Raw genomic sequence first — 22,407 nt, forward strand, 5'->3', positions numbered from 1 at the left:
TTTTTTTGGTAGAGTTGTAGTCTTAAACATACTTTATTGATATATTTTAAAAAGGAAGTATAAAAGAAGAGGGTTGCACCCTTCACAACCTGACAACCCAGAGAGGCAATCGAAATTTGCATATACACCTTTTTTACACATATCCACACATTCTCTAAACAATCCAAGAAAAGCAAAATGAGGCCTTAGTGGTAATAGGGATTAGAAGTAGAGGTAGGGTAGGAAGAGAAGATAGTGTTTGTTTCCAGAATTACTAATCCCACTTCTAGCCCCTTACTCCAACAGTTCTCACCACCTGGCATAGGGTCAGTGGCCAGAAGAGGTATGTAACAGTGTCAAAGGAGGGGGGTGCTTGTTTGGAAATGTGCAGTGTGTATCTGGGTATGGCTTAGGAAGGCATAGTACAGGACTGTGATCTAAGAAGTGGAGAGGTGGAGGGAAAGGTTTTCTGTGGTAATGAGGCTAAAGGATGGGTGTAGAAAGGGGTTTGGGGGAGTAAATGGTTCCATTTCACCTTCTCATGGAACAACACGGACATGGACACGATGCCAGGCATTGCTGAGCACACCTCGCAGGTTCCAGATTGGGGCCACAGTGTCTGGCTGAACATTGTAGCTATCATCTACAGCCTTACAAACAATATTCAATTCCTTTTCCCCAGCTGGCACAGGGGCTTGCAGCTGCCATAGCCGCCAGGCCCAGGCCTTTCGGGGGCGCTGTTCCTCTCCATCCAGCTCAGCCACCTGCCAGGTTAGGCCCCCATCCAGGGACACATCCACCCTGATCACAGCCCTTCCACCACCACTCCATGCATAGCCCTTGACAGTCACTTCCCCTGACTCTACCGTCTCCCCATCCTTGGGCTCTGTGATGGCTGACTGGACAGGGAGTTCCTGAATAGATGGAGCAGAGTCAAAATCTACAGTATCCCAGTCCACAGATGGAGAGAAGCCTTTGTAATCTCGCCGCTGCCAGTGGCTGTAGCTTTCCTCTGGTTCCACACTCACTTTGCCCAGCCATTTGACATGGCGGGCACCCACCACGCCAGGAACTATCACCCGCACAGGGAAGCCATGGTCACGAGGCAGAGGCTGCCCATTCATCTCATATGCCAACAGGACCTCAGCTTCAGGATCCATGGCCCGAGTCAGAGGGATGGATGCTCCATAGGCAGTCCCCGTGGAGTCTGAGTCCAGCCCCTCAAAGCAGACATGGGCTTCAGTTTCACAGAGTTGGTGACCAGCCTTGGCTAACACATCACATAGTCGTGCCCCAGCCCAGCGTGCAGTGCTAATGGCCCCTGTACTCCACTCCAGACCTCTTACTTCTTTTAACTGACTCATCTCAGAGCGCCGGTTGCCAGCACACTGCAGAGTGACTGTGATCTCATGCTTGGGGAACTGGTACAAGTCATGCAGGGACAGAGACAGTGATTGACCCCCAGGCCCTACTATATGCAGGCGATAGGTGTCTGGGTCCAAGTTAGGTACAGGCAGATGGTTCCGGGTGAAGAAGATAGGATTGGGTGTGATGTAGTTTTCCGTCAGCAACTCAGGGGGGGGCTCTGCATTAAAGGGGCGCTGGCTGTTGACCTTCAGGGCTGGGTGACGTACAGGATCATCAGTGTAAGGGTCAGAGGTCTCCAAGGTGGAGGGCACCTTGTCTTCAGGGCTCAGCTCCCCGATCTTGTACTGAGCGAGTATCTCACGCACATGGGACTGGTTGTGAATGGCATAGAGGGCCCAGAAGGGCTCTAGAGGACCCCCAGCTGCTAGCATCAACTTTGATGACCCCCCTGGGTGTAAGTCCACAAATTCTGTGACATCAAAGACCTCAGAGCCCAGAGTCACCCAGATCCTAGTCTCGGGGCTCCTGTGCAATTTTACTTCCTCCCTTGTGTATATGCGTGGTGACTCCTGAGCAGCCTGCAGGCAGGGCAGGGGTGAGGCAAAAGGGAACAGAATATTAAGAAGAAATCACTGTATCTTACCTTGAACCACATCACAAAGTGTGGCCACTAGGAAATGGAGGTATCAGATTTCATCTCTACTATGCATGAAGACAGCGTTACTGTGGGTTCTGTGGTAGGGAGCTCAGAAGGGTCCTGTTGGTCTGACAGTGAAGTCCCTTCCTTCCCCACTTACCCTGCAACGGTGGTTATGATAGGCCAACACTGCACCAAGGCCTAGCAGGGTCCCCATGACTCTCCATCCCCTGGTGCTGCAGTTATCTCCAGAGCAGGTGAGGCTGGGGCACTGGGGCTGAAATGAATCATTTGTAGAGCAGGCCTGAACGCACAACTTTGAGGGGGGAGACTTGAATCTGGAAGAAAGAGAGGTCTTCTTAGTAGCACACTTCCGATCAGCGAAGGCCTAGGATTTACATCTCCCTGGTTGGCCATTGGTTCCTTCAGTTGGAACTTAGTTTCTCCAGGGATGGGTGGGACAAGTGAGATCTGGCTTTCCCTTTGCTTCCTAGACACTACCTCAACTATCTTATATGGTAGATAAGACATCATAAAGATACTGGGAGTGGGAGATACGGGCTAGGAGACAAGTGTTAGGATGGGGTAGCCTACCTGCAGTTGTGTCTGAGCCCCAGGACCACAGCTCTGTGCAGCAACAGCATTGTGGCAGACCTGTAAGAGGAAGATTGTGGGACCAAGATAGGGATTCCTGGGAGAGGATGATAGTAGGGCGATTTGCAGGAATGGGTGGGAGGAAGACACAGAGGAGGTCAAATGGGGATACTTTTTCTGTGGTAATGAGGCCAAAGGGTAGGAGTGGGGATCCAAAGGGACCCTTAGAGAAAACCTGCAGTACTCCAGAGACAGACTGTGCTGACCGGATGAAAGGGAATGGGGGTGGAGGGGGAAATAGGAGTCTTCTAGAATCACCTATCTCCCATCCTACACTTTCTACTTTGTCCACTACAGAGAACCATGTCTGGGGCAAAAGGCCTAAAGGGCAGAAGCCAAATGTCTACTCTTCAGTTTGCTGAAATCAGGAGAGGACAACTGAGTGCAGAACTGACTTAAATAGGGACAAAAAGGAGAAGAGGGTAGTGGGAGCCTAATGGGGTGAAGGAGCTCAGATCCTGGAGGCAAACTGATTTGGGTTTGGGAAACCGGCCCTGCCATTAATCAGCCCTGTTCCCTGGGTAACATACCAAGCATCTCTGAACTTGCATCCTCGTCTATGAAATGAGATCTACCTAGCAGAGTTGCTGTGACAATAACATTGTCTTTGAAGGCCTTTCAGTTCCCTCCTCTCTCTCCACCCACCCTGAAAAAAAAAAAAATTGAACCCAGCTGGGAACTGGACCCCAACCCGGGGTCCCCACCCCTACCTTGTCTATGCCACTCCGGTGAGCTCAGCAAATTGAGGAATTGATAGCCAGGGTGTCAAGGGAGGGGCTAGAGAAGGAAGAAGGTAATATTTCTGTTCTGCCCTGCAGCTGTTTAATCACAGCACTGAGCAGATCACTGAGCCCAGCAGGCCAAAATGGGGAGGGGTGAGAAGAGTCCCAGCTGCTGATGAGATGGTCAAGAGAGAGGCAGGCAGAGAAACTGTGAGGGCGACAGAAGTAGGAGCAGAGTGTGCATTTCACTCCTGGCTCATGGGCCTCTCACTCTCCCTGCCACCGGCCCTCAATCCCAGCCGCCCGCCCACTTGAGCCAGACTAGGGAGATGCAGGCCGGTAGGGCTGACCTGCAGGTCAACTCGGTCACAGTTCAATGTCCTAAGTTTTGGCAGAGGCAGCCTTCTGCTGCGAAACAGAACCTTGTGAAGGTGGTGGCCTCTCACTCCTCAGGGACACTTTAGGTAGGATATGTCCAGCATTGGGGCTTGAGCACCCGGTCCCAGGTTACTGCCCAGCAGCTAACACAAGTGTCTAGTGGCAACACCCCGCCCCCCAGGAGCACCTGGGCAGCGGGAGTGAAAGAGGGTACCAGCAGTTTTGTCCTTGCGGTTCGGAGCACCCTTGGGTGTCCAGGCCCCTGCCGTCGCCCGGGTCACCAGCCCTTCCTCCTCCAATTGCTGGGCCCAGCACTCTTACCCGGTCCGTCGCCCGCACGGTGGCTGTTGTACTTGCAGGGCGCCGGGAGTCTGCTGGTGAAGGGGCGGGGCCAGCGCTGTGACGTTGGTTGGGCCTAAGTAAAGGACCACTCCCGCTCCTGGGTTCGTCCCCCAGCCTTTGGTGATCCGCGGCCGCCCGGGAGCTGCTGTGCCCGCCTCCTGGAGGCCGATACAGGCGTGGCGCCTCCAGGGCTTGGAGATAAAACAGGTTTGTTTCCACATGCGCTGGCTGGACCAGGAATGGGATCCTCACTGATGTCCGGAACCCGGGCAGTGGAATGTGAAGAGGACTCCAAAGGTTGGGCTGAGAGGTGGGACACTTTGAGATGACCCCGCCCCGTCCCTGCAGCTGAGACTCAAGGTGCGTTCACTGGAGACCTCAGGATCCAGCCCGCTTTCTCCTGGCGGTGAGATTCGCCTCTAGTTTTTGACAAACATCTGTGTTGCAACTACAACAGCCCTGTTTGTCTTTTAGAACACACGATCAAGCTCTCCATTCCTTTCTATCCAGGAATGAGAGCAGAAACGAAGCCTAAATAATGGTTTAGACTTTGAGATTCTTTGGACTAGTCGAATTCTTCCCGAAATTATGGAACCAACACTGAATAGCCATTTTTTAAAATTTATTTTGCTTAGTTTTTTTTAAATCATCGTTTAACAAATGACATTCAACACCCTAAATAAGGAAGATTATAATCGCTCATAATCTCAGAGTAAAGGACACTAATAGAAATAATTTTTTATTACCCTTTTATCATTTGGTGCAGAACTGAACTTTTATCATTGGCTGGCTGTGAACCTGGGGCATGGGGCAAACGTATCTACACTGCCCTCTAGAGAACAGAAGGTTGAGCTACAATCTTACTCACTTTTTTAAGTGCAGGTCATCTTTAATTTTGGACGATTGTTTTCCCTCCTTTTCTGCTCTCCTAAACTGAACTAGAGCTTTTTACCAGGAACCAAAGAGCCATTGGGGCGGGGGGTGGGGAGGGTTACTAAGAAATATACATAATGGGAAACTGACACTGAAAGGGGGATTTTTGGAAACAGAGTTCCAACTCCACTGTGTACAATTAAATCATTGGAGAGGCCTGACCCTGGACCTATCTTACCAGTCTTAAGAAACAGCTCAGGCCAAGGATACAGAGAAGTCAGCTGGGAACTGTCTGATGCCATAAGGATAAGACTTCTCACTAAGTGTGACCTCCTGGTGTAGGTGTGCTACACATATGCTGTACATAATGACTTAAATTTCAACTTTTATTTTACAGAAGGACCTGAGGCAGAGAGCAGTTAAGTAACTTGATCAAGGCCACCGCTGGTAAGTTGGCAGCAACAGGACTGGAATACCAGGTCTGCCTGGCACCAGTCCTCTTTCATGTCCTTCAGGTTCTTTGGGATTTAAAACTCCTGCAACCATACCAAATCTTTTCTCTGTATCATTCCCCCCCACCCCACACCTACTTTGACTGTGACGGACTGAAGGGCTTCATGTACAGTAGGAAACAATAAGAGATCTAGGAAAATTTTCCTGTTGGGGTAGAAGCCACATGATCAATCAAAAATGCTAGTTCAGTGATTTTTTTAACCTTCTATAGGTCATGGTCCCCTTTAAGATACTAATAAGGCAAAGGACCCTCTCCCTGGAGAAATGCACATAAATTTTTGCATAAATTTTTCAAAGTAATCACAAATTCGACTTCTCTCTCCAGTCTCAGCAACAGTCTGCCCAAAGATCCATAGACACCTCCCCCCAATATATACATTCTGTTAAGAGGGCCTGAAAAAATTAAGCTATGGTCGTATTTGATGAGCTCTCTAGTGGCCGGGGGAATAGGAATGATTAAACAGCAATAAAGGGGCTATTTTCCAAATTGGGTTATCTCACTATTAGAGCAAAGATAAAAGGGAATAAGGAAGCACCAAGATGCATGGGACAGTGTGTTTCTGATTCAATAAAACATCATTGGGTGCCCTTTCTTCCAAATTTCTAGTATCTGACAGACAAATTAAAAAAAAGAAACAACACTCCAATACACTTTTCTTTTTTTTTTTTCCTTTTTTACTTACATTAAATATATCGGTAAATCAGCAGTCGCATTGTTACCACGATTGTTATGTTGGAAGAGGAAGAAATGAGGAAAAAGGCAAATGCTTTCTTAGAAGAAAAAAAAAGAGGGACCTCTCCCCCCTCCCAAAAAAAAAAACTGATCAGAAGAAAAAAATGAAGACCTAGGAAATAGAAACTAAGATCCCCAAGCTCAAAGGAAAGCAGAAGAGCTGGTAGGCAGTAGAAGGAAGGCAGCAGATAGACCCAGAAGCTAAGGCCATTCCTGTTCCTAAGGGGCAGGAGAGGGGAGAAGAAGCCTGGAGAAATGGTTTCCCAGCCCCAAGGCAATGAAACATCTTCACTCCTGCTCCACGGGAAAAGCTGCACAGAGAAAGAACTTCATTTCTAAGAGACTTAAGAGAGCCATCCTCGTTCTTCCACTTGTAAGGATGCACTGGGTACTGTTGGGGGCTGGTGGGTGCTGGAAAAGGAAAGGGAAACTGTATGTGTATTTCAGGGCCATGGGAACTAAGGCTGCCCCTGGAAAAAGAAGGGAATTGAGGCCTAAGTGGAAAAACCTAAGCTGGGTCCTTCAGAATCTCAGCTTCATGGATTTCTCAGCTCCTCTGGGGCAGAAGGAAGTCTACAAGCCAAAAGGGCAGAAAGTTTCCAATCCTGGGTCACTGAGGCCTTTCCTATCTCACTTTCACTAATTTCCCCAAAACTCTAGGCTAGAACAAGGAGTTTAGAGTTCTCTCTTGTCTTGATGGCTTCCCAAAGACATCCTAAAATACCTAATGAGGGATGTGAAGAGAGGCTAGATTTAGAAAGGACCAATGGCATCTGGTGATATGAGACAGTTGTGAGGGACCTTCAGTGCCAGTTGTTCTCTGTCCACAGGAACAGGTATTATGATATGAGGGGGCCACAAGTAGATCTCTGTGGTGCGAGCCCCTAGTGGTATATGGATTAAACCACTGGTTGCATGGGAGATGGATACAGGGACAAGTATAGAGGGACTACACTGAAAATACTAACAAAGGAGAAAAGAAATAGGGCCTGATGGGAGGTGGGGGGACAGAACAGACTGTACAGTGGGAATAAAGATCATACCTATTTACAGGGAAATATTAAAGACATGGTAATGGGTGGATCACATTGAACATGAACCCTGGGAAAGGAGAGAAAACTCCTCTCTTTTGCCTGACTCCTCTTTACCCCCTACCATGGCCTGTGCTGAGACCACTCTCCATTTGTTTCAGTTAATTCTGCAGGAAAGGCAAACCTATACCCAGAGCTAGACTGGCAAGAATATAGGTTAAGAATCAGAGTTGGATGAAGTTAGCAGTGGAGATTGGGCTTGAGTAGCTGCCACTGGTAGTTTTCTACAGTACCTCCCAAAACCTCATATAACCTTGGATTCCATTTAATTATAAAGGTGAGAGGGCAGGTAAATCAATTGAAACCCCCATAAAACATGTATCCCAACTGAACTACCATCAATTAAAGTGCAAACTGCAGGGGGATATAGTGGCTGGGGCTGAGGCCATCTAAAGGCCGGAGAGAAAAAAAATGCATATGTATAAATTAGAGGATGGGTATCAGAAACTGGTCCCTCCTCCAATTAGATCACAGCAGAGCCAAAGATGCAGGCAACCAGTGAAGATTCTTTGGAGGACTCTGGGGTCAGGAGTCTCCCCCACTACAGGGGGAGAAGCCACCTAGGAGGTGGAGTGAAGGCAAGCTAGGCCTTGGAAGGGTTCCAGGGCCACAGAAGATACCGCACCTCCACCTCCACCTCCCTCCGCCCAGTTAGCTAACAACACGCCTCCCACCTGGTGCCTGAGAGCTTGCCTTCCCATTCGCACTCCACCTAGAAACACCCTCCACAAGACCAACTCATGGATACTACAGTGTTTTTAAATATGAGAAAACCAAAAAGGAAATGTTTCCTTACTCCCTTCTGCTCTGAGCCTAACTCTTCCCCAGGGCCCTTATTGTGACTGAACTGGAAACCTCCTTCCTCAGTTCCTGGGTTTACCACCTTCTCCATCCTGGGGAGAGGAGGAAAAGGAGATCAAGAACAGGGATTGACCAAAAGCAGAAGGGGAAGGGCAGAAGACAAAAAAAATGTTTTCTGAAAAAATGGGGAGGAGGAAAGATAAGTAGGTCACTGTCCTGCACCTATAGTACAAAGTGAAGAAAGTTTGTTTTGGAAGGTAAGTCCTGGGGGACCTGACCCTCAAGCCCCAGAGTAGGGGTAGGAGGCCAGTGGCAACAGCTGCCTGGTGTTGGTTGCTGAAGCGTTAAAAAGTGCCATGACGGAGCTGTCAGGAGGCAGCCCTTGGGAGCCAGGGCTCAGTGTGCTGTTACCGTAGGGGCTGTGTGCTGAGGGGTGGGGAAGGAGGTTATTTCTTAGCTCTCGTGCTAGCTCCATATTTGTTTGCTGCTAGCCACCCCCTCAGTTGCTACAACACTGGCTCTTGTTCTGCTGGGACTGCTCGTGGAGATCCACACCTCGGCTTCGGCCTGCTGCACCCCCCAGATTCTGGGGTTCACTCTTTGGCAACTTCTTAGCTAGAGATAAAAAGAGAAGGGAACAAAGTATGGCAGATGTTACTCATCCCCCCAAAAAAGATTATTGGGTGAGGGAGAAGTAGGACAAAGAGGAAATATGAGACATTAAAGAATGTTCTAAAGAGGGGAGGGTTCACTGTGAACTACATTAAAGATGAGGGGGCTCAAGCTGCAGCTAAAGGATGGAGGTCACAATGAAAAGTTCAAGTATTTCTATACCCCAAGTTTTCACAAGAGGAGACACTCCCAACTATCGTTATGACTTGGGTTAGTGATCTTGCCTAGAGGTAAGGGAAAAACACAGGAAGACCTCAGGCTGCTCTGACCTTACCTATTGCCAGGAAGAGATCGTTCACGTTCATAGCTGTCTTGGCTGAAGTCTCCATAAACAATAAGCTGTTGTCATCTGCATACGCCTGGGCCTCCTGCAAGAGGTGGGGTGTGGTGGGGCTAAGAACGCAGGGTAGGAACAAGTATTGCCTTTCCACTCCTATGTAGCACCAGAGCTAGGCCATATCCTAGGTTCCTTCCCCTTAATTACCCCTCAGAGCCAGCTGGCCCTGGACCCATATTCTGGTGACAACTCCCTCAAGGATAGCTCATGGTCTACACCACTTAATGCAACAAACAGAGATAGGAATCTTAATTACAAGAGAGACAGTAAGCTGGGTGGGGGCCTTTGGGTTCTAACACTTGAATAGTCCCTTACCTCATTTCAATTGCTCCCTCCTTCCTGTTTTCACACTGGTACCCCCACAGCTGATACTCTCTACCCCTCTGCTCTAGAATTTTCTTCTGACTCCTCTAAAATCTCCTGGTTGTCATAAAGGTCACAGTGTCACTTTATTTAACATGGTGCAGAACTGGGAAATGAGATGACGAATGTCCTCAGATGAGGTTTCCAGAGAGGGTAGATTTGGACAAAAAGAGGTCCCAAGCACAGGGCAAGTGTGTTAGGGAGGGACTCTATGGGCCACCTTACTTCATACTCCACCATGCGCTTGTTGGCCAGGTCAGCTTTGTTCCCTGCCAAGGCAATAACGATGCTAGGACTGGCCTGTCGCTGGAGCTCCTTTACCCATGTCTTCGCTCGGGCGAAGGTTTCCTATGAAAATATGAGGAAGAAAATGGGTGGGCTGGAGTGACTGCCAATCCAGGCCCGTCACCTTCAAAACCCAGTCCTCTGCAGGCGGCTTTCCCTCACTGAACCCACCCGTCTCTGATAATTCATTATGCTGTCTTCTCAGCACTTGGAAGTATATATAATCTGTATTCTTATTTTACTATATCAAGAACCTGATTTCTTTCCCCCACCTAATTTAATTCCTATAGATAAACACAAAGATAACCTTCTCAGCCCACTTACCTGATTAGTAATGTCATAAACCACAATGGCAGCTTGGGCACCTCGGTAGTACATGGGGGCCAAGCTATGGTATCGCTCCTGCCCAGCTGTGTCCCAGATCTCAAACTTGACTGTTGTGTCATCTAGGCAAACAGACTGGGTGAGGAAGGCCGCTGTGGATGAGAGAATGGAGAAGTTGTGAGAGGATGAATGGGAACGTCCCACCCCACTTCACAGTATCTCCACTCTGATTCTAAGACCAGTCACAACCCAGGCTATTCAGCTACAAGAAAAGGTTTAGCATTCTCCTCTTTCTATATAGATCCTGGAATCAGAATTAAGACCACTCTTGGCTAAGTCCTACCTACCAGAAGTTTCTCTTACTAAGGAATGCGCACATATCATAAATTACGAGGGACAGAAAGAAAGATAGAAATACCAGAGTCATCCCTCTTCTAAGCAAAACAGAATAAGAGATAATGACGGCGATAATAAGCTTCAGATAAAAGTCCCATCGAGAACTGATTAGAAGATTTTAAAGCTTAATGGGAGGTCCCATCGTTATCAATGTTATTTGGCTGTTACTTTTTCATAAATCTTTTGCTGGTCCCAGAACACATTTCCAAGATGTCAAGTAGTAACATCGCAGTTCTCATAAATGATCCTTTACTGAATTAGCACCCTATTTTGGGGTTAGTGGCATGGAGAAGGTAGCAAAGGTGGGAAAGGCAGATGCCCTTTATCTTTTGTATTTAGTTTCAGCCTGGTTTACCAGATGTGTGCATCAGAATCATCTAAGGAGCTTTTCCAAACACACATGCCTAGCCTACACCTTTGCCAGTCTCACCCAGCCTCCAATACTAATCAGTAAATCCAGGGTAGGGCCCAGCATGCATAGGATGAAAATGCTCCCCAGATGATTTTCATGTGCATCTCTGATTACGAATCACCGCTCCAAACCAACGCTGCTGGAGCCGACCCTCAAATGGATTTCATTGGGATTAAGATGAGAGTGGGAGGAGGGAGACAGATGAAAAATTAGTGAGTTTATTGATACACAAAGGTCAACTTCTTGTAAGAAGCTCGAGGATGAATATATATACCTGCTTTTTGGCATTATAGCTGCCCCCCCCCCCCCATTTTATAAAGAATTTTTATTCCAGGGAGCTAAGACAGCCAGCTTCAGAGTCAGGTCCCTAGATCTCCCTTCAAAAGCCATAGTAAGCATTGAATCTCTTCTTTCCCTGAGATACTTACCTCCAATGGTGCTCTCCTGGTACTCATGGAACTGCCCTTTGACAAAACGTAATACCAGGCTAGACTTCCCCACTGCAGATTCACCCAGCAGGACCAATTTGAACTGGCATATTTTGCTGGCCTGGGGCTGCCCATTGGGCCTGGCTGTGCTTCTGCTAGTCATGGCTAGATTATAAGAGTGGGAAAGGGTAGAGGGAAGGGGATGCCACAAAGCGGCAAAGGGGGAAGGGGGGAGGGGAGGGGACTTCCAGGCTTCAACAGTCCTGCAAGAAGAAAAGTGGTAAAATTAAACACAGGGTCATTTTAGCTACAATCACTTTTTAGACAAAGGATAGACTCTCTTTGTTTCTGTGCTCCTATGAGATTTAATGCTTATATTCATCCACCATTAAAAGGTTATACACTAAGAGGGTTCCAGGCAGCTGACACTGAGTAGTATAAGTGGGGAACAATAAGAATTACATCTGAAATAGTTTGCCCTACCATATAATATATAATCCCAAACTGCCAAGGAAGCTGAAATGAGAGACTGAAAACTGAGAGAAGTTTTTAATCTCTCATTAATTCCCCACCAGGCCTTTAAAGAATAGTAAATTGATCAACTTTTAGTTGTCCTGAAGAACACCGAGAGACACCAAGTACCCTAGATCCCCAGTATTTCCTTGGTATCCTGGGGCTGTTCTTTTTCTTCCCCTGCCCCTTTTGTCTAGTTTTCAAAATGAGAGATTCACTCTAGGGGTGTGGGCTAAATCACCCCTCCGAAGAGTAGAGAGGTGCTGTATCCTTCATATATGACCACTCTTCTTGACATTTCTGAAAATCTAACCAGGATCCAATTGCCAGAAAATCTATCCTTTCTCATTTCTGGTCAAAAGTGAGTAGAGAAACACAATCAGCTAACCACATTTGGTGTCAAGTCTTTCACTTTGCTTCTGCCACCTCTCTACATCTGAAAGTCTCTCAAGTCTAAGAGTCAGTAGGCTTGACCTGCTCTCAACTTGCAGCTGTCTTCCTGGTGCTTAGGGATTAGACTGCCCTCCACACTAAATGGACCTAACAGCTGTAACCCTCCAAAATAGAGGCAGAGAAAAAAAGGTGTACCTTCTAAACACATGCAGGAGTCTCCAGAGGATGGTGTAGGGGATAAGTCTTCAAGCAATAAATATTTGATGAAAAGAATAAACTGAACGACCTTTTCTACCTTCCAAGAGGCTAGGAAAGCTGGTGGTGGAGGAGGAGACAGAGAGAGAGAAGTTGGGATTTTGGGAGTGTCTAATCATCCAAACCTGAATATATTTCATCATCCTGACTCTGAGGGGAAAGGAATTATGAGATTCAAAGTAGAGTTAGTATGATCAGAGCATGCAAAACCTCTCTCTAAAACCTAAGCATTGCTTGGGGTGGCCAGATGGCTCAGTTGGTTAGAGCACAAGCTCTGAACAATAGGCTTGCTGGTTCGATACCTACATGGGCCAGTGAGCTACACCCACTGCAACTAGATTGAAGGCAACGAGCTGCTGGGGGGGGGCAGATGGCTCAGTTGGTTAGAGCGCGAACTCTCAACAACAAGGTTGCCGGTTCAATTCCCACATGGGATAGTGGGCTGCACCCCCCTGCAACTAAAGATTGAAAACAGTGCCTGGACTTGGAGCTGAGCTGCACCCTCCACAACTAGACTGAAGGACAATGACTTGGAACTGATGGGCCCTGGAGAAACACACTGTTCCCCAAATAAAAATTAAAAACAACAAAAAAAACCCCTAAGCATTGCTTGGGTTGTAGTTTGCGTGTTCAAATTAATCTTTCCCAAGGTTAATTCTAGTGACTCTACAAACATCATAGTTTATGGTATATGTAGGGAAATGTTTTGTCACTGTAGCAAGTTGCTTTGGAGTCAAATCAGGGTTAAAAATCTCTGCAATCCTAGTAAAGAGAGAAAAAGCATACAGGAGGTAGGCAGCGCAGAGGAACAAAGAATGTGGAGTCCAACTGACTGGGTTTATTTTACAGTTCTTACTAGCTGCGAAACTTTGGGCAAGTTACTACATCTTATCTGTGCACCCATTTCCTCATCTGTAAAATGGACAATAGCCTTATGAGCACCTACTTTTTAAGGTTGTTGTGAGGGTTGGATAACACAGATAAAGAACTTAAGTATTTGACATAAAGTGCTCAAATGAGATTATTAATATGAAAAAATTTCTCTGCCTGATGCTTACCTTCCACCTTTATAAAATGGAAAAAATACCCACTTCATAGAGTGGCTGTGAGGATTAAGTGAAAGATGTATTTAGCATAGTGCTAATAAATAAGATAGGTACTGTTATTTAGTATCCCTCATTGACAGAAAGATCAATTTAGTATACTAAAGTATAATTCAGTACTTGTTATCTATATAGTCCCAAAAAGCAGCCATGATATGAAAAAGGTAGAGAAAAAACAAAAGTATAAAGAGAAAGTTAGCAGAGGAATGAGACAGAAGTGAGAACTCAGAAGAGTCCCAAAGCAGACTAGAGTGGAACAAATTACTCTGATCCTGCTGGGTGTTCTGTAGTCCCCGAGGCCAGTGAGTCCTAACAATCCAGATACACATGTGCCATTTTGTTAGGAAGTTTTCACTGGTCTCTGAGGAAATGATTAAAGATGATACAGAAAGTATTTTATAGAGCTAAATTTACTCATTTTAAGAGTTTCCGGGGCCAGCCCTGTGGCTCAGGTAGGTCCCCGGTTCGATTCCCACATGGGCCAGTGAGCTGAGCCCTCTACAGTTAAGATTGTGAACAACAGCTCTCCCTGGAGCTGGGAGGCTGAGCGCTGCCGCCTGCCGCTGTGGGCTACCGTGGGCTACCGTGAGCGGCCGGCAACCGGCAAGAGCTGCCGTGAGCCGCTATGAGCGGACCCGACCGATGACGGGTGACCGAGTGCCTGGGGGGATGGGGGGTGGGCAAGGCTCATAAGACCAGCATGGGCCAGGGAGCTGTGTCCTACACAACTAGACTGAGAAACAACGGCTTGAACCTGAGTCGGGGGAGGAGAAGTTTCCTTTATAACAAAATTTTTAACTTTTCTTAGAATCAATTTTCTCTCAAAGGTAAATATATATATATATATATATTTATGGGAAAACCTCTAAAGCCTATTGTGAAGAAAAAAAAAGTTGTACAACAAAAACACCTGGTTGGGTCCTATTTCTATAAAAGAAAACAAAATTCTGCATAGAAAAATGTATGGAAGGATACACACCCATCTGTTAACAGTAGTTACCTCTGAGGTGAATGGGATTGAGGAAAACGCTACGTGGAAGACTCAGATTTTTTTCATTCTACATAATTCTTTTTTAACAGGAAATATATATTTAAAAATAGTTTTCTAAACAACTTTTTTTTTAAAGTGCTTTAAAAAATGGTGTCGATAAGCTTTCCAAATATCCTTACTTGGAAAAATAAAACTGCCCCAATTTAAATTAATCAGTCTATGAAATCCAAAATTCTGGGAACCAGTACTCTAAGAATCAGTATTAATTAGCTTCTTAACCAATGTCAGTTCTTTAGCTGTTTTCATCCTTAAACCCTTAGAATAGTGTTTCTCAAACTGTGGCAGTAAGCCAGTAGTGACTATGATCAGTATATTAAAAAATAATAATAAGTGTACTGCAAATAATAAGGGTAGGACTCTGTGAAAATATTTCATGTGTGTGTATGTACACACACTGAATTATGATGTAAAATTTTTTAAAAAATGAGTTGTGATCAAAAAAGTTTTAAAAACACTGCTTTGGAGAGGGCTGACACTGAAAGATGGGTTAGTAGGGATGGGAGGAAGTCTCCTCTCTGGCCAGCCTATAGGCCGTGGTTAATTTTACTCCTAGATGAAATTAAGATGAGGGCTGAGTACAGCTCTCCAGGGGTCAGAGGATTCTCCAACCCTGCTACCAAAGTTATGGAGCAATTATGAAAATGGGAAGCCAAACTAAACAACAGGCTCTCCTGTGCAGTGGTAAGGGCTTTGGAATTGGGCAAACGTGAGTTTTATTCTCTGCTTTGCCAATTAACCCACTGCGATCTTAGGCTATTCACTCCCTTTCTGTTTCTGAGCCTCAGCTTCCTTATCTATAAGGATTGGAATGGAGGGGAGAAGTGAAAGCAAAGAGCAGAATATGAATTCAATTCCAAAGTTCTGGGTACATTTAAGAAAATTGTTTATCTTAGGGCTTCTCACCATCTGTGAGGATGAATTACTTTTAAAAACACGTTTATGTGGCACTTCATATACACTGTTTCATACAAAAAGAGGACAGGCCATCATAAAACTTTATACTTTAAAACAGATGACACCACAGGGGGAAAAAAAACTGCAGATGATAAGCTGATCAAGTTCTTTTAGATGACATACATACTGTTTCCCCTGAAAATAAGACCGAGGCTTATATTAATTTTTGCTCCAAAAGGCGCATTAGGGCTTATGTTCAGGGGATGTCACCCTGAAAAATCATGCTAGGGCTTATTTTCTGGTTAGGTCTTATTTTCAGGGAAACATGGTATATTACACTTTTAAGAAACAACAGCAAAGTTACTAGATTTTGCAACTTATTCTCTCACATTTTTATCTATTTCAAAGCATGTGATCCAAAGAGCAGAACACTAAGCTTCAACATTACTACTCCACAAAATGAAAACATGGGAGTTAGAATGGGCTGAATTCTCACGGGCAGATACATCACTCCAGGCCTGGGAAAACAGCAGGAGTTGGGGAAGTGTGAAAACAGGAAAGTCACAGACACACTCTGGGTTGCAAAGCCCTTGTCACTAACCCCAGAAGCTAAGTCAAGCCAGAGCTCAGACATGATCAGCAAACTTTCTTGCTACTAAGCAACTTTGGATTATCAGATATGGGTAACTACTGTGTTAGAAAAGACTACCTCCCACTCCAATGTGTCACCCTCAATATGTCCTACCTTCCTGTTCAATTGATGAGCTGCCCATCTCTGTGCCTTGATCTTTAATCCCAACATGTTTATAAGGGTATTGTTTTTTACGCAATACTCGTAGCTAGACTTTCAAAAGATCAGGGGTACAGAAATGAAATAATATGTATAAGATTCAATTGATTTCTCCCCTATTCTAATAGGTGGTGATTTTTTGCTAAGAGTTGACAGTGGGCAAATGATCCATTCAAAGGCAAAGAATAAATCATAGTCAACCAGTCAAGCCGTATGATGATTATTACCTTCAAATCTGAGGCAAAAAACCTGAGGCAAAAAAAGGGGAGAGGTTATTCTTTTAATCCTCTCAGTTCAGAACAGAACAAATCTGATTTAACTTCACTTAGAAGTGCAGCTCCACAAGAATGGTTTATCAAATGACCATTAACTAGGGAGGATTGAGGCTTGGCAATGACATCAGCCCAATGGGGAGGTGAAGGGGCAAGTTCCTTAGTGTGGGCAGCTCTCCCAGCAGCACAGGAAACTGTGAATAGGAAGGTTTCTCAGCCTGCCAATCCCAGCTAGAGCAAGACTCCATTCCTCAAGCCCCCTGCCACGTGGTAGCTTTGAGTCCCTATGCCAACTACATATGAGACTATCACTTATCAATAGAGACAGAGTTCCAAGTATATAGCCACTGGAGTCTAGCCCACTCCCAAATGTCAGCCCCATAAAGCCTGTTTGCCAGATAAGAGGCAAGTCTAGAAGTCATCTAGGCCAGTCTCTGTATTTTACAGGTGAAGAAAGCAAGGCACATAAAATTAATGAACTTGCCAAGTGTTACCATGCAGATAGCTATCACACAGCTGCTTAGGGGCAAATCTCCTTCTAGCCAGTACTCCTGGTCAGGTTCTCTTGCTGCCGTGTTTACCCGAAAATAAGACCTAGCCGGACAATCAGCTCTAATGCATCTTTTGGAGCAAAAATTACTACAAGACCCGGTATTATATTATGTTATATAAGACCCAATCTTATATTATAGTAAAATAAGATCGGGTCTTTCATTAATTTTTGCTCCAAAAGATGCATTAGAGCTGACTGTCCGTCTAGGTCTTATTTTCAGGGAAACACGGTACTATTATACCACTATACTTAAGGAAGCAGGAGATGCTGAACTCTAAAGAGGACACCAGGACAGGAACAAGAGCTTAGATAGTTTCTACCTCTCTATTCAGTTTAGATAAGTACTTCCTTTGGGACTAAAAAGTTAGGACACCTAGGCCTTCCCTGGGAACTGGGATCCCGTCCCATATCCTTCTGACAAAAGGACTCATTATTATGCCTTTCTAGAAGGTCTTGACCAACCCCTGCCAGGATGGTTGAAATAAGCAATGTAATGGAAGGTGATAGGGAAATAAGTGGTAACTTTTGCAGGATTCTTTGGGCCTTGGAATTAATGTGAGAGATTTACTCAGTAAGATAGGACAGAAGCCAGTACATATCTTCAACTTTCCAACTTTGTTTAGACCCCAAATTACCAAAATCTTTAATTGAGAGTTCCACTATTTGGCTCAGCTCTTTCATTGTGTTCATCCAATGTCATCCAACGAGTCACTTCCCCCACCTTCTCTCTTGTATTTCCCTAAGAGGCAGAGCACATACTTATCTCTGTGAGCATGGTGTACAGCTCTCTATTATCGACCTGGGAAAGACTGGAATACCCTTCCCCACATTGTCGGCCTAGTAAACTCCTAATGTATCTTTTAAGGCCAAGCTCCAATGTCACCTTCTCTGTGAAATTGCATAATTACTCTCTCCCCCTAGCAATATTCATCACTGCTTCCTCTGTGATCCACAGTATTAAGACTGCTTTCCTATCACATCATTTATTACATCATGTGAGTTGTTTGTGTCTGTCTGCTCTGCTAAATTATGAACGTCTCAAAAAGTGTGACTTTTTTATGTGCAGAGCACAATGGCTGATCACTAGTAGGTGCTCATTAAATGCTCCCTAAATTAAGGCCAAAGCAATCCTGCTTCTCTCCTCTATCTACTCCTCACCCTTCATGCCATCTAGGGAGCCTCTTATTCAGTTCCATTTGGGAATGTTTTTAATAGGCTGCAGAGAACCAATTCTCACTCTGGCCTCTTTGTGATCTCCCTTGGATGGAGGGCCCCCTTAGGACCCAGCCCACAAGGTACTGTTGCAACTCACATGGGTTAACTGCTTTTCCTGTCACCCGTTACTATGCCTCAGATGGCCTAATCACACCCAATATGTGGCCCTCCCACCCTAGCGCTGAAGCAACTGTGGCTAAATACAAAGTTCCCTGAATTTTCAGTTGATGTTAAGTGTTCAAAAAACTTTGGGTCATTATCTCTATTAATTTCTGAACTTAAGAAACACAAATTAAAAAAAAAAAATATCATCACAGAGCTTGAGAACACTCTGAAAAAGTCCCCATTGTCCCTAAACAGAAGCTCCAACCTGGCCCAGAAATCTGCATAGACTTTGCTCACCTGGGTGGCTCTTTACTCAGCTCAGTTACTGCTCAGTCAATGACTAAACCTTTCCTAAAACACCCTTGGGAAGTGGGAGTGTATTGTGTGGGGTTTTAAGGTATCCTTCCTCCTAGAGGGCTGTTGCATTTCCTTATTTTAAGTTCATTGTCTCACACTTTGGTTACTTTCCAATCTGAAATGCCTTAAGAATAGGAGCTATATACACTTGCTTCTCCTACTCTATGCCTCCTGCAAAGGCAAATTCATATTGATGCATACAAACAGGAACACTTCAGAAGAGCAATCTTTGCTCCTGGGCAAAATAAGAGTTAGAAGATAACAACCCCTGACTTCACGGGCAATGAGAAAGCCCTCTTCTCCAAATATATTTTTGTAACTCCAGGTTTATGTTTGAAATTCTATATTGATAATTCCACTCCTTAGCTTGCTCTTATGAAACTTAAACCCCTGGAAGAATTAATACTTTAAGTGATTATTTGTTATTTATGCCTTAATATAGAGCAAATCATTTCTTAAAGGTAGGCTTTAATTAAGCGGAAGGTGCAAAAGACAATGGCAGTTTAGAAAGGATTAACAACACACACTCCTACAATTTTCTCTAGAACTGGCTTTGCAGAAGAGGAGATAAAAGCTCCTGGGGGGACAACAATTGAGGTTTCTGAGGGCACTGTACAAAGGCTGGGCACATTAGAAGGCTTCTAAAGCCAGTAAGGACAAATTCAATTAATAAGGTGGTAGTATGAAATGTCCCAGCTGAACTGAGGTTTAGAGGACAACCAATTTCAAATCCAGAGAAACTTGGAAGCTTCTCACAGAAAGACAGGCACAAGGGCCCCTTAGAATCATCATCTTCTTTTGGGATAATGAAGGGACAGTCATAGAATCTAAACATGCAGAGACCATGAACCAGAAGATAGAGGTCTCAAATTCCTCATCTTAGCAGATGCCAAGAGTTCTTCCAAACAAAATGATTTACCTTAATGTTTATTTCCTGCCCATAAAAAAAAGTTTTGGCCAGATATGTGGGCATTTCCTAGGATACCCAGTGCACAACTGGGTGTATGTGTGTTTAAAAAGGTGAGGGATAACTCAGAGTACAGCACTGTGCTTGTCTGAATTTGATAAGACGACAAAAAGAAATGTGAAAGGAGCACAGTAAGTAACAGAGTTATCACCTCAGAAGCGAAAACTGAATGAGAGACTAGAGCTTGCTGGGAACAGAATTGAAAATGAACTGAAATGAAAACAGAATTGCTTTTGGTGGCACATCCCCCAAAGCAAAGCAAGATTATTATGATCTGCTGTCTCTTATCTCTGACCTTTCTGGATGAACTATAATGAATGAGGTATGTGTAGGATTTACACTTTTTACACTTCTGTACAGCTTGAATATTTAAAAATATGTACATATTACTTCTGAAATTAAGAAGAAATGTAGTTACAAACTACATTGGTATAAAAGGGAGGAAGTACAATAAGGGAAAATCCAATAAGCTCCAATCTATGGGGGACTAGGAAGGTTAGCAGACCATTAAAAACATATGGGAGGAGGGGACTCCTGTCTATCTTCTTTTTCTTTACTCACCCCCTTTCCCAAGTGCCTTACTGTTTGCTATTTCTATGGCACAGAAACATGGGCTCCTGAGAAGCAGACAAAGAACAGGGGTGATGCCAACCTTTTGGAATGGAATTTCTCTTCCCTAAATCTCTTCCTCAGTGATATCACCTCCTATTTCCAGGCTTGGTTCCACCTAACCATTACCTGCCTGGGAAATACCCAAGTCTAAGTCCCACAAAAGTTTCACCAACTATGGTCAGAAGATCTCTTGGTGGCTGGGGAATCCCTAAGCCCCTTTTTCTAGTGCAGATAATGAGATAGCTGACTCCCCACTTCTAGGTCAGATATGGTATCCACTATAAACCACATTATTCACTGGGAAAACAAACGAACATCCCCTAATCCAACTTCTTAGCTTTTTCACAGGACTGCACTCTAAACCAGCTGAGGCTGGTAAGAAGAAACAGAGACTGCACCCTAAACTAGCTGAGGCCAAGGGAAGGTATACAGGCTGAGTTTGGAAGAGCCAAAAGTCACAGAAAATAAATTGCTTTTGTCTTCATTGGCTTCCCTGGGTGTACTAAAAAAACTTCAAGTTACCACATCTCAACACTAATGGAAACAAAAGAGTGAGTCCTCCCAAGCCCCAGTGCCTCCAGCCCACCCTTGAGCATTCCCAGAAGCTCCCATAACTGATACCAGGCCCTCCTTCCATTTCCCCAACTATTTTAGCCTTGTAGATTAGGAAAGCTTTCTTCGTTTGCCTCAGTTCTCCCTCTCTGAACCCAAATCCCTCTCTCAGCTCGGCTCTGGGCTGGTTATTTTCATAATAGTCACTTTCCCTGAAAAAAGAATGCCTCTTACCCAACTAAGAACCCTTCTCCGGCCCTTCCCATTAAACATCTCGAGAGCCAGAGCCCAGCCCTCGATACTCTCGGGGCCGGGCGTCAGGACTGACCCCTCCGCACCTCCCGGCAGAGGGGCTTACCTCACCCGCTGCCCCAGCCCTTTCCCCCAGCTCCTCCCTTTCGGCGCAGCTCAATGAGGCCTGCCCCTGCCCTTACACCAGCCCCGGGCCTCGCGCGCAGGCCCCCAGTCTGGCCACCGGCAGAACCCGGACTCACCAACTTCGGGCTCCCAGCCCGCCTGGCCCCCTCCTCAGCGCCCCCATTAGGCCTGCCGGGGCCCGGCCCCCTTTTCCCCTCTCCAGTGGGCCACTCTAACCCCATCGCTGAGGCCCAGACCCGCCTCTGCCCTCAGGCCAGGCCGCTTTCCTCTCCCGGGCGCCTCCGCCCCTGCCCTTCTGGGCTCCATCAGCCCGGTACCTGGGGCTCCGTCTCCCCCGTCGGGCCCAAGCCTGTGTCGAACAGACAAACAGCCGCAGCTCAACCAAACCCTCCTGCCCCTCCTCCTCCTCCTCTTCGCCCTGGGGCGGGGGCCCCGGCCAATAGCACGATTACCCGCCTACCATCAAGGGTGGGTTCTGTGTGCACTGATCGGCCAATCCTCTGGAGAAAGGCGGGTCTCTTTCGGCGCTGTCACCAACGAGAACAAGCCAGGGATTGGACAGGCAGGACCCTAGGCCAATATGGAAAGGGAATCCTTGAAGATGGACGAGGTGACGAGCCATTGACGAGCGAGTTCCCCGAGACAGGGGGCGGTACACTGTCGACAGGCGTATATGTTCACCAGTAAAATTGCGACACCCTCATGACCCCGCCTTTTGACTCATAAACATCTAATCAGGTGAGTGACGGAGGCGGGTCAAAGTAAAACTTCAACCAGTACTGCGAAAATTCGGAACTTGAATGGCAGGCAAGGCGGGGTTGAAGGAAGCCTTAGTAAGGCCGCGGCTGACCTTCGCCCCTCCCCCCGGATTTGGCAGGGGCTGACTCTAGCACCCCTCCCTCTATGACCAATGCACGGGAGTAAAAGGAAATACCTCTTCTAGAGACCCGGAGCTTGGGAATTTGAGTAGCCCTCAAGTCGGTTTTTAGTGGGGCCGAAGAGGACAGGAAATTTTGGGGTGGCCCGCGGACAGTCGGAGATGTTTTTTTTGTGGGATGAGACAATGGTAACTCCAAGAAGCGGTAGCTT

The 22,407-nt window shown here is 45.9% G+C and overlaps 2 protein-coding genes across 6 annotated transcripts; both read right to left on the reverse strand.

Moving 5' to 3' along the window:
- Window positions 1-14: 14 nt before the first annotated feature.
- Window positions 15-4,340, reverse strand: SUOX (sulfite oxidase). 2 transcript variants are annotated; one of them, XM_019742466.2, is made up of 5 exons: window positions 4,060-4,176; window positions 3,349-3,415; window positions 2,579-2,638; window positions 2,145-2,322; window positions 15-1,925 (listed from the first exon to the last, which is right to left on the reverse strand). In XM_019742466.2, exons 3-5 carry the CDS (start codon window positions 2,626-2,628, stop codon window positions 519-521), a joined length of 1,635 nt encoding a protein of 544 aa, XP_019598025.2. In that variant the 5' UTR covers window positions 2,629-2,638; window positions 3,349-3,415; window positions 4,060-4,176; the 3' UTR covers window positions 15-518. The 2 variants fall into 2 exon arrangements, with proteins under 2 accessions (XP_019598025.2, XP_019598024.2); XM_019742465.2 differs by lacking the exon at window positions 3,349-3,415 and having other exon boundaries at window positions 4,060-4,340.
- A 1,775-nt stretch (window positions 4,341-6,115) lies between these two features.
- Window positions 6,116-21,784, reverse strand: RAB5B (RAB5B, member RAS oncogene family). 4 transcript variants are annotated; one of them, XM_019742356.2, is made up of 7 exons: window positions 21,636-21,716; window positions 12,410-12,529; window positions 11,309-11,571; window positions 10,073-10,224; window positions 9,689-9,811; window positions 9,038-9,131; window positions 6,116-8,706 (listed from the first exon to the last, which is right to left on the reverse strand). In XM_019742356.2, the coding sequence occupies exons 3-7, from the start codon at window positions 11,469-11,471 to the stop codon at window positions 8,591-8,593; spliced, it is 648 nt and encodes a 215-aa protein (XP_019597915.1). In that variant the 5' UTR covers window positions 11,472-11,571; window positions 12,410-12,529; window positions 21,636-21,716; the 3' UTR covers window positions 6,116-8,590. The 4 variants fall into 4 exon arrangements, with proteins under 4 accessions (XP_019597915.1, XP_074181685.1, XP_019597914.1 ...); XM_074325584.1 differs by having other exon boundaries at window positions 21,435-21,647; XM_019742355.2 differs by lacking the exon at window positions 12,410-12,529 and having other exon boundaries at window positions 21,636-21,784.
- Window positions 21,785-22,407: the final 623 nt, after the last annotated feature.

This window comes from Rhinolophus sinicus, linkage group LG02 (assembly GCF_036562045.2).
Source record: "Rhinolophus sinicus isolate RSC01 linkage group LG02, ASM3656204v1, whole genome shotgun sequence".
Classification (NCBI taxonomy): domain Eukaryota; kingdom Metazoa; phylum Chordata; class Mammalia; order Chiroptera; family Rhinolophidae; genus Rhinolophus; species Rhinolophus sinicus.